At 35.2% G+C, this 15,787-nt stretch overlaps 1 protein-coding gene across 1 annotated transcript; it reads right to left on the bottom strand.

Annotated features, from left to right (window-relative positions):
* Positions 1–469: 469 nt before the first annotated feature.
* On the bottom strand, positions 470–15,272 carry LOC128242108 (cytoplasmic tRNA 2-thiolation protein 1-like). Its single transcript, XM_052959151.1, has 13 exons — positions 15,157–15,272; positions 11,914–12,037; positions 10,861–10,979; positions 8,716–8,772; positions 8,379–8,436; positions 7,912–7,989; positions 5,666–5,707; positions 5,013–5,062; positions 4,256–4,386; positions 3,330–3,388; positions 2,939–2,998; positions 2,406–2,530; positions 470–2,140 (listed from the first exon to the last, which is right to left on the bottom strand). The coding sequence occupies exons 1-13, from the start codon at positions 15,211–15,213 to the stop codon at positions 1,817–1,819; spliced, it is 1,284 nt and encodes a 427-aa protein (XP_052815111.1). The 5' UTR covers positions 15,214–15,272; the 3' UTR covers positions 470–1,816.
* Positions 15,273–15,787: the final 515 nt, after the last annotated feature.

The raw sequence follows: 15,787 nt of genomic DNA, 5'->3' as shown, positions 1-15,787 counted from the left end.
TTAGATTTCAACACAATGCATTTCTGACTCATTACCTTGTCGAAAGTTTAATTAACACAATCCACATCTTAAACTGTTAACAAATCTTACTATATTGCATTCATATCCTCTCTTTCTATCTATTATCTTCTTCTCTATACAGAAAAGTGTGAATGCTTCGTCTGTATGCCCCCGAAGGGTGGTACATGTATATAGTACTCGCACTGTCCGATTGCCCATGTGATTTTATATGAATTTCACAGAACCATTGGAAAGTTTGTCAAGCATATATCATTTTATTGCTGTCATTTGAAAGATCAAGGTCACGTCTGGAGGTCAATTTTTAACATTAAGAACAAGATCACCCAATGTAAACACTAATAAGTGAGGTCTCGTGTTGATCTTGGTAACATTTATTTAGAGGAATGACAAAACAGGCTTCATGTTTACATATTGTCCATGTTTACAAGATAGTCTGAACAATAAGACATAAGTTAAATTTGTTCAAATTTTGTCAACTGGCTTAAATTTGTTAATTTTGCAGGCAAAACATGACACAAAATGTGCTTGTCTGTATTCCTCTCGGGTTCAATATGGCTGTATTCCACTCTGTTAACGTCACATCATAACAAATATCATTGCGCGATGTATAAAGATGTCAACAGAGCAAAATTAAGGGTCACTAAAATGCAATTTATTATTATGCAATTTGTCTTCTTAGTGATTTGAACCAGTTATACATGTAATTAAACTGCATTTTAATCCTGACGTCATGTATTCAACTCTCATTGATTTTTGAAGTTTCGACTTCATTTGGCAAAACCTCGCTAATCCGAATCTGCAAAAATCGATGCGAGTTGATTACGACCTCCTGATGGGTTTTGGGGGCAATTAAGGCTCCCAGTGGGTAAAGAACCCTGTGACAGTAGCAAAACTGGCTTTTTTGGGAAGTCATTTTCAGGACTCCTGACTTCAACTTAGAACATTACTGGAGTGTCAATACTAACTACAATTTAACAATCAAAAGCAATACATGTAACAACCAAAAGCAACCAGTTAACTTTTTTAATCAGTTAAAAAAATAATATATGTATATATACTAGTACATTATTTTTTTTAGTCCCTGAAGCCATAAGATCCGCGATTCTGCGGACAAATCACATCCATGGATATTTGTGAAAATATGCACCTAAAATTCATTCTTGTTTTTGCCAGATTCCAATTCAAACATATTTAACAATGGAGAAGTTTATATCCAGTTTTAAAAATACTGAAAAAGAATGTAAATATGGGGACAAGAAACAATAAATTATTTAAATTTCTTCGGTTTAATTAAATCCTGCCTATTTATACTGTAAATTTGACCATTTTCAGTTTGCCAACATAAATTACGATTGTTCCACCATGGTTTTCACTTACACTAGACTACAGGTTTTATTTGAGTTAATGTTGGTGTAGATGAACAGACGGACAAACGAAAAAAGTGATTACTCTAGGGCACTCACATTTTTTAAGTGGTCCCTATTGCCCAACTTAAGTTGATCATTCTCAATATATGGTCAAAGACTAATCACCATCAAAAATTGCTTTTGATGCTTTATTCACATTTTCAACACAGATCAATAAATGAGCTAGTGTAATTTAAAGTCATGACAACTTATCGAATTTATTCAAAACTTAACAAGATCACAGTGGTCAAAAATATTTAAAGGAAGGGAATCATTAAAACATATTTTTGTTATTGAAAACAATGAAATAACCAAGCTTATGCATGAAAATCAACACATACTGAACAAAATCATACAAACAATGAAAACATGCTGGAAGTGACTAGCCTTTAAAAGTCTATAACTGGTTTCTTTGCCTTGTTAAATATTGACAGTTTCTCAAGCACTGTTTTTTCTCCAGTTGCTGGTTGGCTGTTTCTGCAGCATCCTGATTGGTTATCTCCAGAGCAACATCTTAATTGGCCAGCTCTGTCTCTTATATTGTTCCCTGATTGGTCAGTTTGTAAAACTGTCACTGATTGGGCGGATTTGTTCAAACAAGCACATCCTGACCTATCACAAGGCTTGTTAGACAATGACTCTCCAAGAGATGACATGTCTGACAATGAACTAGAAGCTGATGAGTCACCCTGTTCAGACAGCATCTCGTTCATCTGTTGTAAGAAAAAATAAACTATAGAATAAAGAGTTGAAGGTCTTAAATATTTAACTTATTGATATGTATTTAACGCAGGCATACCAAATGGACTCAATAATTCTTATTTCTTCCTACTTTTTTAAGCATGAAAAACTATTTAAGTCCTATCTGGTCCTACAAAATCATATAATATTGTTTTAATTCCTCAGCATACCATATAATTTATTGAATACCTCAAATATTTTTCCCACTAATTAGGTAAAGTTTAAGTTGTATGTCACCTTGCGTCTCTCCTTGTGAGTCTTGCCGATGCCGAGGCGTGGCAAGCCCTTGTTGAGTCCCTCCAACATGACACAAGCCTTACACACTGGGTTACTGGAGATGTACCCACACCTCTCACACACACCTGGAAACAAGCAAGATACAAACTAGCATGGAACACAGTATAAGAACTAGATTACGAGGCAATATATGCTCTTGTTGAGTCTCTCTAACATGACACAGGCCTTACACATGTGGCCATAATAACTGCAGTAAGACAGAATGATAAATTCTCAAAAAGCTAGAATATGCGTGTTTAGCTGTATTACATGTTTTTCTTCAGTTTCATAAACTTGATGGTTTCCATTAAGTTGCTTGGGCAGTAATGTATGCAACTGTCAAACGCCATTGGTATTATCATGATACACTTAAAACACTTAATTACCAATTGTTTTCACTCTAAACATGCATTCTAAAGAACCCAATTATGGATTGCTTTTGCGTGAAACTTGCATCCATTTTAATTTGAAACATGCTAAACCACTTGGCCTACCCTGTACCGGCATCCGGACCTCCTTCTTCACAGACAGACTCTCTCCAGAGTGGATGATGTCTAAAATATTGAAAGTTTGCAATTGTTTTCATTTATCTTGAAATCATTTCAATAGTCCTCAAACTTTCAATCACATTTTTAAATAAATTTTAAGAATAGCAAACCAGTATAAAGACTTTATATATAGGATGCAATACTTCTGCATGTGAAAAACATTATAAACACATTCTAATATTCATTATATCATGCATACTTGGGTATTTTTCATTTTACCTTCCAATTTTTATTTTTATTTTTCATGCATGAAGCTAAGAGTTCATCGAATACACATAAATTGATAAAATGAAGGTTTATTGCTAATGACCAGTAATATACTTCAATTAGTTCCTACCTATAATTGCACTCGGTCTTATCTTTTCTACATCTTTGATGTACGCTCTAGCAAAACCCCTGAAAAAAAACAACAGTATTTCCAAGCTAAATATTTCATTAAGTACATCATACTAGACACCATCTGGCGACATTTTGAGCACGTCAAAAGATCCTTTGGCACAAACATATTTCAACCTTTGACCTCTAAGCGTGACCTTGACCTTGCGTGGTGCAGACCTGGGTCTTGTGTGGGACATGCCACTTCATCATGGCAAGGACCTATTATAGGTCTATGATCATGGTGAACCTTCATGGCAAGTTTTTTGAAAATCCTTTAATTCATGGTCAAGAAACAGCCAAGACAAGAATCACTTCAACTTTTGACCTCAAAGGGTGACATTGACCTCTGAGGTACAAACTTGGCACTTGTGCCATGTCACCTTATCATTGTGAAACCTCATAGCAAGTTTTTTTAAAAATGGTATCATGCATGGTCCAGTTTTAGCCCAGACAAGGATAACTTCCACTTTTGACCTCTAAGGGTAACCTTGACATCCAATGAAAAGACCAGGGTATTGTGCGCAACATGCCACCTCCTCATGGTGAACCTTCACGGCAATTATCCTATAATGCATGGTCAAAATACACCCTGGACAAGGATCATTCAACCTGTGTCCTCTAAGGGTGACATTGACCTTTGAGGTACAGACCTGGGTCTTGTGTGCAACAAGCCACCCCATCATTGTGAACCTTCATGGCAAGTCTTTTGAAACAGTAAAACAATCATTTTTTAACAAGCACAGGGAGCTCTTTTACAGATTATCGAGAATTCTTTTGTGTTTTTACAGAGCTCCGGAGTACACCCTATTCATTGTCAAGGATTATATCTTGTTGTTTTTTTCTTATAAATTTAACCCAGAAAGGACTATAAAGAAAGGACTTTACCTGTAAGCATTTGGTGAATAGATGCACTCTGTTGAGAAGTAGTCCAGGTTCTTGAAGTAGGCGTACATTACTATCTCCTTCTCGTACGTGTATTTGAATGGCTTACAGCGTGGCAATGCTCCATCTGTGCCCTAAAAGACCAGTTCATAAATCAGTTAGGGTTCTTGAAGTTTGCAAACATTTCTTCTCTTCTGTGTATGTTGATGGCTTACAATGCAGCAATGCTCCATAAGTTCCATTTAAAAATTATAACATCCATCCAAGCCTGGGACTCTGGACTTTGACTGTGGTTTATTGAGAAGCTTAATACAGAACCTTAAACAAACATTTTTCAGCGATATTTCTAGCAGAACAACAAGATTAACACAACTCACACAAGTGGATGTTAACATTCTGGCTAAGCAGCATAACTTGACAATGATTACAGCCACAATGTTGGGCTATGCTACACGTATACACCTTATCATTGATAACATGTGTCATCAGTTTCATGTCAAGATCTTTAATGGGATTTGAGTTAAGCGCAAATGTTATAGTTCTTGCATTACCTCACTAATTACAATGACTTTACTTATAAAAAAAATTGGAAGTTTCATAGAAATAAAGAAACTGAAAATGTCAATGAGTTTGTTTCTGTTACTAGCATTAGCCTTTTAATTCTGTATCATAAACTGTCATTCAGGCATTTGATTACATGTTTCAAACGTTGCATAATATTGATCTGTAATAAATCCTTCACACCAAATGACCCACTTACTGTTGTGATCGCAGTACATCTACGTAGCCTTCCTATGTCACCACGCAACACTGAAAAGTGGTTTAAGTGATTACAAATGTAGCAACAATTAATTCAATACATCAAACAAAAGTAAGTTCATTTTGTCTGGCCATATAACACGAAATTGCTGGTCTTTTTATTTTTTATCCAAACAAGGGGCATCACTCAACAATCATTTAAGCTAGAGTTATGGGTCTTGCTGGTCATGTGTGTACTGTCTCTGGCAACATGTGTACCAAGTTCAGTTAAATTCCTCAAACATTTTCTTAGTTAGGGTCAAGGTTTAAGTTAAATGCACAACATTCCGGCGGTGCTGAAAATAGCAATACCAAGGTTACAACAAGACTGACCTTATTTCTCTGTAAAACAGATGAGCAAAAAAACTTAAAGTTAAATGATATTATTGAGGTAAATGCCAGAAGGTTCTAAATCCTTCTATATTTTAATGTTGCTTGGTACCTTCTTTCTCTCACTGACGAATTAACCATTTATAGGTCCGTGATTCACCAACCCTACAAATCATTACTACTTTATTTTATCTGAGAATTGTAAAACTGCCAAATAAGTATATGAAAGAAAATAGCATTAAACATGTTTTTAATAAGATTGATGATTGAGAGATAATAACATACCATTCATGATAACAGTCTCGGCAATGTCATCTGCATTGTGACCTGGAAAGAAAATCACAAAATTAATATTGAATGAGTTTGTACCAAAAATTGTTGTTGATTTCTGTGTTTTTCTTTGAAATTTTCTTCCTATCAAAGTCATTATTAACATACAGCAATAGCCATATTCCCATATTTCAGGTTTGTTAGTATATTGCAAGTATATTGCTCCTTTTCACAGCTAGATTCGAGTTGTTGTTTTTTCCAAACAAAAATACTAAGACAGTTTCAGATAGTGATGTTCAGTTGATCAATTATAATCAAAAATTGATTGGTTGGGCATGAAACTGGTGACAATCGATTGTTTTTGGTCATAATCAATCATCGATTCAATTGGCCAGTTGTTTTTCTTTCTTCCTCTTGTTATTTGCTTTGCAATTTTCATTTGTACACATTTGGAGGTGTTCAAATGTTATTGTTAACAATACATTGTATATATATATATTGGTCGTAAGAAACAACAACACTAAATGATTTATGTATCAGAAAACCTGCAAGTACAATTAACAGGTGAAATTATGTAAAAACAAATTCTAAACTACAGCAATCTACTATCTCAATCTCAGCTCAATTTACCACATAAAAGCATAGTATGATTCAAAATCAAGCATGTTTTTCTACTTTTTGAAAATGTGTATTCTCATATAGAATGAGTTGATAACAATGTTTTATCAATATTTCAAAAAAGACTTATTCTAGAGCAAAAAATATACTTGTAATTGAAAAAACAATGAATTGTACTCAAATACATTTTTGACAGTAGAATATTTTTCCCTTGGAATATAATTAACCAAGGGCGTTAATCAACATGTTCTATGATATAATGCGCTTTTAAAAGGCATAAAAACTTATTTGATTTTTAAACACTTTTAATGGTATTAAAACTATTAGGTAACAAGAGTTGAGACTTAGATTGAGACTGTGAGTATTTCTGTGATATTAGAGCCGTGAGCATAAACCAACATAAACCAACATGTAATTACGTAAATTTAATGGGCCTTTGATTTGCAAGCATACAGTGATTTTTCTCATTCCAATTTACTGCCTTTTGATGATGTTATTCCTTACAAAAAAGAGTCCCAAATCATAATATTTTCCAAATTCAGTTAACAAAGTTGCCATCAATGAATAAAAGAAAGCTATGTATTTCTTAATTTTTTATATATATTTTCAAGAGTAGATTGATTACTGTATAATGATTGCATAAAAAAGCCACATGTTTACTTAAAATGATACCAGGGACCATATTCACTAATGTCTGGAGAATGAGTTTCAGACTCAGAAAACTGAATTTTTAAATGTTTCAAAATATCTATAATATCACTATTTTTTACATAAAAAGTGTGCCTGATTATAAAACTATTGTTTTGTTACTGACACAGTAAATTTCACTATTCTTGATTCTGTAATAGAATTTTTGCAACATTTTCTTTTTGCTTTTTTTCTGAGTCTGACACTGAAACTCAGACTCAACATGATGGTGAATACGGGGCCACATATTTTGTCATGATTTTGTATTTTCCCAGTGGCACAAAAATCCCTATTTCGAAAAAAATCCATAAAAAAATCACTGGCATACTATGTTTCATGAAGCTGCAGCCCACTTCTTGACCCCGCCATGATGCCATCACGACTTAAATTGTGTTTAAATGCCATAAGTGACATGAGAAAGAAGTGACAGCAATTTGCAGTCAAATCCAGACATTGGAAGACTTGAATAGACAAAGTGTGATACAAGAGATCTGGGTGCGATACCCTAGCTCTTTGCGAAGAGACCTCTTGGTTCTTTAAAGTGCTCGGTGTAAAGCACCGATACACGGGATACAACATTCCTGGGTTGAACCAGTACTGAGTACAAATGTACACCACTTTTCCAAGCACAACCCTTTAAATGCTGAGCGCCAGGCAAGGGAGCTACTTGTACCAAAGTCTTTCGGTATGACGCAGCCAGGGATCGAACCCACAACCTCCCGCTACGTAGGCGGATGCCTTAACCACTAGGCCACGGAGACGTTTTTCTTCTGTTGATAAGTTCAGATTGTCGGAGGTCATGGCAGATAGCATTGGGCAACTGATGAGCCTCTCCTTATCTGGACGCTGATTGGTCAGTCGGTATCGACAGGCTAGTTTGACTGACAGATGTCCTGATTTTTATTATATGTCAAATTATTTTCTTCAAAACAGATGATCTAAAAAAGTGCATTTACCTGTTGCAATCTTGTCCACCTTGAGAAGCAGAGCTCCTCTGTCCAGTGCCTGGCGTCTGAACACCCCACAGAATGTACCTGCACAGCAGACAACAGTTGGTTATACATGTATTTTATAAATGCCCTGCAGTAGACAACAGATGGCTACTTTTTATAAATGCCAACATAAACCTGCAGCAGAGAACAACATTTGGTTACTTATTATAAATGCTATTACAAGGCTGGTTGTGCAACTTCATAGATAAATGCTACCTAACCTGATAAACTAACTTACATCTCCGATCTGGTCAAAATGTCAGATGAACCAATAAAAATCCTTTGGAATATTTAATGGCCCTTGTCAAAAGTATTATCTATCATATATTCCATAGTAATACTTATAAAAGTATTTAAGTGTTTTTTTTAACTCCGCACAAAAAACATAAATAATCATTAAAAGTAAATAATGATAGTGGTGTGTCTCTTACAATTATTCTTCAGGCCAATCTGCTTCACAATGGCGTCCATTGTCCATCCATACAGTTCCTGAATAATTAACATTTATATCAGACAACTCGCAATGCAACCATACACTTGGCATAAACAGTGGTTGTGATTAGTACAAGCTCGCAAGTCCTGCACTGGTACATGTTATAAGTTGGCTTGCTCAAAATCTGAATTTTACACATTTTCAAATCACTTAGTAATGTTGAAATTAAAACTAGTTGACCAGAAAAGTGCAATAAATTCAGAAAAAAATCAAATGATTAATTTTTCTCAAGACTCAAACCAATATTTCAAGTATCATGAAATTTTCATTCTTACCTCATACGATATAATCTTCAGCGGCAAATCATACTGAACTTGGTTTCTTTTAACAGTCTGAAAAAATATAGAACAAGATATGTTAACACTTTTGTTAATGTATACATTAAATATCTGTTATAACCATTGATTACTTAAGAAATAATGATAACAAACAGCTCAATCCAGGCAGTATATTTTCCTCTTTGAAACATCCTAAGAAGAAACAAAATTAAAACAAGAGATGTTTGTCAAACATTATGCCCCCTGAGCGCCAAGTTGCCAGAAATATTTGGACAATTGAATGAAATATGCATGGACTGAAATGACAGCTGATTTGTCATTGGATGCATATGAGGCAGGTCATCTACTGGTCATACCTAATCTTCATGTCAAGTTTGATGACCATAGGTCCGGGAATTGTTGAGTTATCACTCGGACAAGCTTTGGTCTTCCAACAGACCGACCGACATGTGCAAAGCAATTATATAACCCCTCTGCTTCGAAGGGGGGCATAATTAAACTAGATGTTCACTGAAAACTGATACTTCAACTCATGCATTTAGTGACATATAAATTTCTACTGTCTACTATATAAGAAAATAAAATATGGACAATCAGAAAACCTTTTTTCAGCTTACAGTCACACTGACCTTGACCTTTGACCCACTGACCTCAAAATCAATAGGGTTCATCTGCTGGTCATGACCAATAAGCCTACCTAGTATGAGGTCCCTGGGTCAAAGCGTTCTCAAGTTATTGATCGGAAACCGTTTTTCATGTTAAGGTCACACTGACCTTGACCTTTGACCCACTGACCTCAAAATCAATAGGGTTCATCTGCTGGTCATGACCAATACACCTACCAAGTATGAGGTTCCTGGGTCAAAGCGTTCTCAAGTTATTGATCGGAAACCGTTTTTCATGTAAAGGTCACACTGACCTTGACCTTTGACCCACTGACCTCAAAATCAATAGGGTTCATCTGCTGGTCATGACCAATAAGCCTACCTAGTATGAGGTCCCTGGGTCAAAGCGTTCTCAAGTTATTGATCGGAAACCGTTTTTCATGTTAAGGTCACACTGACCTTGACCTTTGACCCACTGACCTCAAAATCAATAGGGTTCATCTGCTGGTCATGACCAATAAGCCTACCTAGTATGAGGTCCCTGGGTCAAAGCGTTCTCAAGTTATTGATCGGAAACCGTTTTTCATGTTAAGGTCACACTGACCTTGACCTTTGACCTCAAAATCAATAGGGTTCATCTGCTGGTCATGACCAATACACCTACCAAGTATGAGGTTCCTGGGTCAAAGCGTTCTCAAGTTATTGATCGGAAACCGTTTTTCATGTAAAGGTCACACTGACCTTGACCTTTGACCCACTGACCTCAAAATCAATAGGGTTCATCTGCTGGTCATGACCAATAAGCCTACCTAGTATGAGGTCCCTGGGTCAAAGCGTTCTCAAGTTATTGATCGGAAACCGTTTTTCATGTTAAGGTCACACTGACCTTGACCTTTGACCCACTGACCTCAAAATCAATAGGGTTCATCTGCTGGTCATGACCAATACACCTACCAAGTATGAGGTTCCTGGGTCAAAGCGTTCTCAAGTTATTGATCGGAAACCGTTTTTCATGTAAAGGTCACACTGACCTTGACCTTTGACCCACTGACCTCAAAATCAATAGGGTTCATCTGCTGGTGATGACCAATACACATACCAAGTATGAGGTCCCTCGGTCAAAGCGTTCTCAAGTTATTGATCGGAAACCATTTGGTATTCCGACCGACCGACCGACAGACAGACAGACCGACCGACCGACCGACCGACATGTGCAAAACAATATACCCCACTTTTTTCAAAAGGGGGCATAAAAAGTTCACAACAGAGGATAAATAATAATAATTTTAGAATCTTACTCTTAAAATTTAAACAATAACAGAACATTGAACATTGTACTATTGTACTGTTATTGACAAACACTGACTTTCAAAAGTGTGCTGTCCACCTCAATATACAATCAGTATATTGGCTGGTACAGACTTACACTAGTTCAATACTTTGTAGTATAGTACATGTATTCACAAAAAATTAATTTTTTACAAAATAAAAAAGCAATTCACTCTCATAAGCCAGTATGCCACACAGACAAGCCTACCTCCAGTGAGTCATCACGGTAGCCAGTGATTCCCTCGTCCACCGACAGAAGGACAAGGTTCACTCCGTAATCGTAGCGATCATTGAGCAACTTCATCATATATGCTAGAACTGTAGAGTCTGAAAATAGGAAGAGAGAACGCTTAATGATACAAGAGCCGTCACAGTCATGTAACATATGCCCACACTGATCCTTGTCAGATGGATAGCCATTATTAAAGCACAAAACATATCTGTAAAACATCTTTGACCCCCTAATGGCAACCAGTTATCTGTTTTGCATTTAATGTCTGTGGGGCAAATCAAGGTTATACATGTAATCAACATCCCTACAAGATTGAGGATAGAAGAATCAACCATACTGAAGCTATCAACTGGACAAGTTTTTTTAAAGTCATGACTGTGACCTTCAACCTACTAACCTCAAAATCAATAGGGGTCATCTGCTGATCATGATCAACCTCCCAGCCAATTTGAGAATCCTAGGACCAAGCATAATCTGGTTATCAATCAGACAAGCTTTTTGTGTTCAATGTCATCATGACCATGACCTTGAACCACAAAATCAACAGGGTCATCTGCTGGTCATGACCAACTTCCCTACCAAGTTTGAGGACCGTAGGTACAAGCATGCGCTAGTTACCAATCGGACAAGGTTTGGTCTACCGACCCACCAACAGCCATGTGCCAAGCAAATTACCTGATTCTTCATAGGGGGCCGTGATAAACATTAGAAATCAATTAGCAGCGCCTGTCCCTCATTCAAACACTGCAAAAGCAGGATTATTAAAAAAATACTGCCGAGATAATTCAAGTCATAGAACAGTCATTGAGAATCAGGGTGACCAGTTTAGTTCCTGGCCTGTCTGTCATACGGTAGACGTTACTACAATGATTTGAGTGGCTTCCTCCCCTGATGCTTGTCACTACAGGGAATTACAGATAACTGAGCTGTAGAATGTCAATTTTGGTAAGTAAAACTCCTGGCCTGTCCGTGTCATATCAAAGAGGAAATAAATGACTTCCTTGGTACACAAAGCCTGCAGTGTCTCACCTTTGCCGCCAGATGCACCAATGGCAATAGTCTCCCCTCTCTGTAACAGGTCAGCATTCACAATGGTGTGGTGAATCTCCTCTTCAAATGCAAAGTAGAAACATTCCTTGCACAGAGCATCTCCCTGTAGAAACAAAGAAAATACATCAGATCTCCAGAAAAGCAGTGTATTTGCACAATGACATAATGTCATGGAAATGCATTTTAAATTTATATTGAAGAGTACAAAAATCAACAACACAAAACTATGGTAATGCAATTACAAGGGCAGTAATATCAGGTGCGTCCAGGTTTCCTGATTCATTGTTTGGGATTAGGATAAACAATCGACGCCCTTAAATCATTATTTTAGAGTACCATATTTTTACCAGATTTAGGATGAACCTGGATTCTAAAAGTGTACAGAATGAATATTAAGTAAGCATTTTCTTAAATGTGTTGATTTATCTCCAAAACTGGCAATCTGCACTTGGAAAGCAGAATCAATACCTGAAATTGACCAAAACAAGGTATCGGACAAGAATAGCACAAAGAGAATGGTATAAAATAGTAGTTTTGAAGCATAAAGTGAGTCTGTAAACCTAATAAGAACAATAAATTCAACATGCATTGTTTTCACAAGATATTTTAATACAGACATGATTTTCATCTAAAACAAGCGTGATCGTAAGCAAGAAATTGCTCCTCATTTGGTGCACAAGGTTGTTTCTAAAAAAAATATCGTTGAAACATATCGAAAGCAATGTTTATATTCACCGAATCGAGTATGTTTTTCATCTAAAACAATGAACCAGGAAACATGGATGCACCTGACAATACTGCCCTTGATTAATGTAACAACGTAGCCTATATTTTCATATGATGAGCCTAGTTTTTCCAAATTCTTCCAAAGATGTTATTAAATCATCTGTGCTTGACTGGGATTCTTTACAGTACTGTGCCAGTATTCATAAAACATCTTAACTCATTTCCTACCTGAAGTCATTTTCCTAAGTTAAGTATCTCACTGGTTATTTGATATAAAAGCTTAATACTATCTGAAATGCTTTATTTGTTTTGATGTTATTGAATAAACATATTTTTATTATAGAATCACTCATACTTTTCTTTTGATTTGATTAGGAAAAATTTAAAAATTAGACTTAAGTTAAGAAAGTACGTTTTATGAATACTGGCCAAGATCATTATGAAAGCAATAGTCTGTTAATATAAAATTATTTATCTGGGCGCTTGATTAGCATTTTTTACAGTACTAATCATTATGAAAGCAACACTCTGTTAATATAATTCATTTAGACGATTGGTGGGCATTGATAGCACTGGTAATGTAAAGAATCAAACGTCTGAATATTGTATTATAAATATGGCTTTCAAGCAGCAGAAAGGAAGTATCAACAACTCTAAGTTATTTGATGGCTTCCGTTAAAGGAAGTTTGGAAGTATATTACTCCCTAGAAATGGGTTAAAACTTCCAAAAATGATTCATTGGAAGTACAAAAACTTTCATAATTTTGAAGAAAACTTCCAAAGTTGAAAGCTTGGAAGTTCAAAATATCAAAACCTTTTGTCAATATAACTTTTATAGTCATAATTTCAATCAGTTTAAGTGTTTTTAAGTAATGAATTTTAATAATATAGCCTAAAGTGCAGATTATTTGATTTTTAATATATTTGTTGAAAAATAGTTGAAAAAGATATTGTATTATGGAGACTTAAACTTCCATTATTTAGTGTAAAACTTCCAAAAGTGATACACAGGAAGTTCATATTTCCAGTTTCAATTTCTTAATGGAAGCCCTGGTATAGAACACTTTCTTCCTAAGGATGATGTTGTCGTTTCAACAATCAATTGGTCTGTACTGGTTATTGGTACATTTCCAAACAGGGCACAAATCCCGAACACCGGCTAAAACATGCTTTTGTTTACTGTGATCCATTATTTGATAATCTAGATCAATACAGAGGCTTGCCTTGGTCACACTAGCGAAGTTTCATCTGTTCAAATACAGAGGCTTGCCTTGGTCACACTAGCGAAGTTTCATCTTGTTTTGTTACGTATTTTTCTAAAAAAATGCCATTCAATGTTTATACTCTTAAAGATCAAAATGTAGCACATGGGGGAATGACGTCAGAGGGCGCACGCACATCTTTAGTTTTTGCAGTTATGTTGACCTATATTCAAGATATTTATAAATAGAAATAAAGGTTTACATTTGAAGTAGCTACAATAATGAGCAATCAGGGACACTTTTTTATTATTTTGACATTTCTTATGTATCCCTGTAACGCTACAACTCTCTACCATTTAACAACGGGCGAAATGATATACTGTAATAATATGCATTGATGTTGAATAATAATGACAAAGTTGTTCAATTTTTATCCGATAGTGATCTGAACTGGATTTAATTTGTCATTAGAGTTGTTATTTTCACATTAATATATTATGTGTCACGAATACCGTTATACATGTACAAAACCAGTCAGATTTGTCCCAGATTTACCGATATCGTGATACTCGATAAACAATCGACACTTGTAAGTGTTTTATGATAACTAAACATGTTTTTTGGGCATACTGACATAACTTAATACGTGTTTAATAGTAGGCAATAATATTTTCGTAGAAATTTGAATTTATAACGGAGATAATTTCAAAATTGTGGCCGCGACGATTCTCTGCGCAAGGACCGCTTGCTACTTTTTGCTGGGATGGTGGACGTCACGAGTCTGCCATATTAAAAAAAATCGTCAAAAGACTCATTGACGGCCATTTAGGTGGACTAACATTTGAAGCAAATGTTTTGAAAAAAACATCGGCAACAATAAATCACTTGGCAGCTAAGTGTTTATTTAATATAGCATAATTTTTAATTATAATTGTATGACCATGTATTTTCGCTTCTCAAGTGTTCGGTATTTGTGCCCTCCATAGCATAATTTTAAGGGTAATTTACTGTCCATACACAATGTAAAATGAACGATTTTCGACATAAAATTGATGAGATCGTGAATCTGTACTTTGACAGCTGTTTTCACATGACCAAAGATGTTTCATACAAAATTTTAACTAACTACAACAAAAACTCTCCAAGATTTTTATAAAAAATCTCAAAAAGTGTGCGGATATATACCGTCAACCAGTACTATTTTAGATAATTGTCACGAAAATATATTACATTTCATTTTTTTGAAGAAAATCAACTTAAACAAATAAAATAAAATATATGAAAAATAACATACCGTTTTGGGTCTTTTCAAAATTGCATTTTCATTGCAGGACGCACACGTCGTAGGCATTTTTGTAGTATAAATTTAATCGATTCGCCAACTGATGAGGAAATATTGCGTAATTTGCGGTATGACTAAAATACGAAAATAGGGTTATTTTTTTACGAAAATTTAGTTATTTTCGCGAAAATAAGATTTTGTTAAAAATCTGAAGAAAGTGTTAGGTTGGGCGAAATAACATTTTTGACAAAAAAGTAGTGATTTTTTGGCTAAAATAATTTTTTTTCGCGAAAATAAGATTTTGAAAAAAAATTGAAAATAGGGTTAGTTTTGCCGAAAATAAGATTTTTGACCAAAATGTAGTTAGTTTTGGGCGAAAATTAAGTTATTTAAGCGGTGTGCCTATCAACCACCCATTTAATTTCTGGTTACATACAAAGAACGTCTTTTTACAGTCATGAACTGTCAAGCTAATTGGACTAATAGCCAGCGGCTATCACGATCTGTCAACAGCTAGGTTTAAGCAATTTACATACAAATCTATCATTGATAATTATGATGAAATATTTGTTTTTCGTTCCAAATAGACTTTGAAGTCTACTTTTGATTTTTTGTTATTACTTTAAAGTGTTTTATACGTAAC

The sequence above is a fragment of the Mya arenaria genome, chromosome 8, assembly GCF_026914265.1.
Source record: "Mya arenaria isolate MELC-2E11 chromosome 8, ASM2691426v1".
Lineage (NCBI taxonomy): Eukaryota > Metazoa > Mollusca > Bivalvia > Myida > Myidae > Mya > Mya arenaria.
The sequence above is the reverse complement of the archived record's forward strand: the minus strand, read 5'-3'. Positions and strand labels throughout refer to the sequence as shown.

What these genes read in the sequence shown, in the direction of transcription:
- LOC128242108 (XM_052959151.1), bottom strand. Translation starts at nt 15,213, where the DNA reads ATGCCTACGACGTGTGCGTCCTGCAATGAAAATGCAATTTTGAAAAGA. An exon ending in CGAGACTGTTATCATGAATG is followed by an intron (nt 5,063 to 5,665) that starts GTATGTTATTAT and finishes ACCACTTTTCAG; the next exon opens with TGTTGCGTGGTGACATAGGA. An exon ending in CTCACAAGGAGAGACGCAAG is followed by an intron (nt 2,141 to 2,405) that starts GTGACATACAAC and finishes TTCTTACAACAG; the next exon opens with ATGAACGAGATGCTGTCTGA.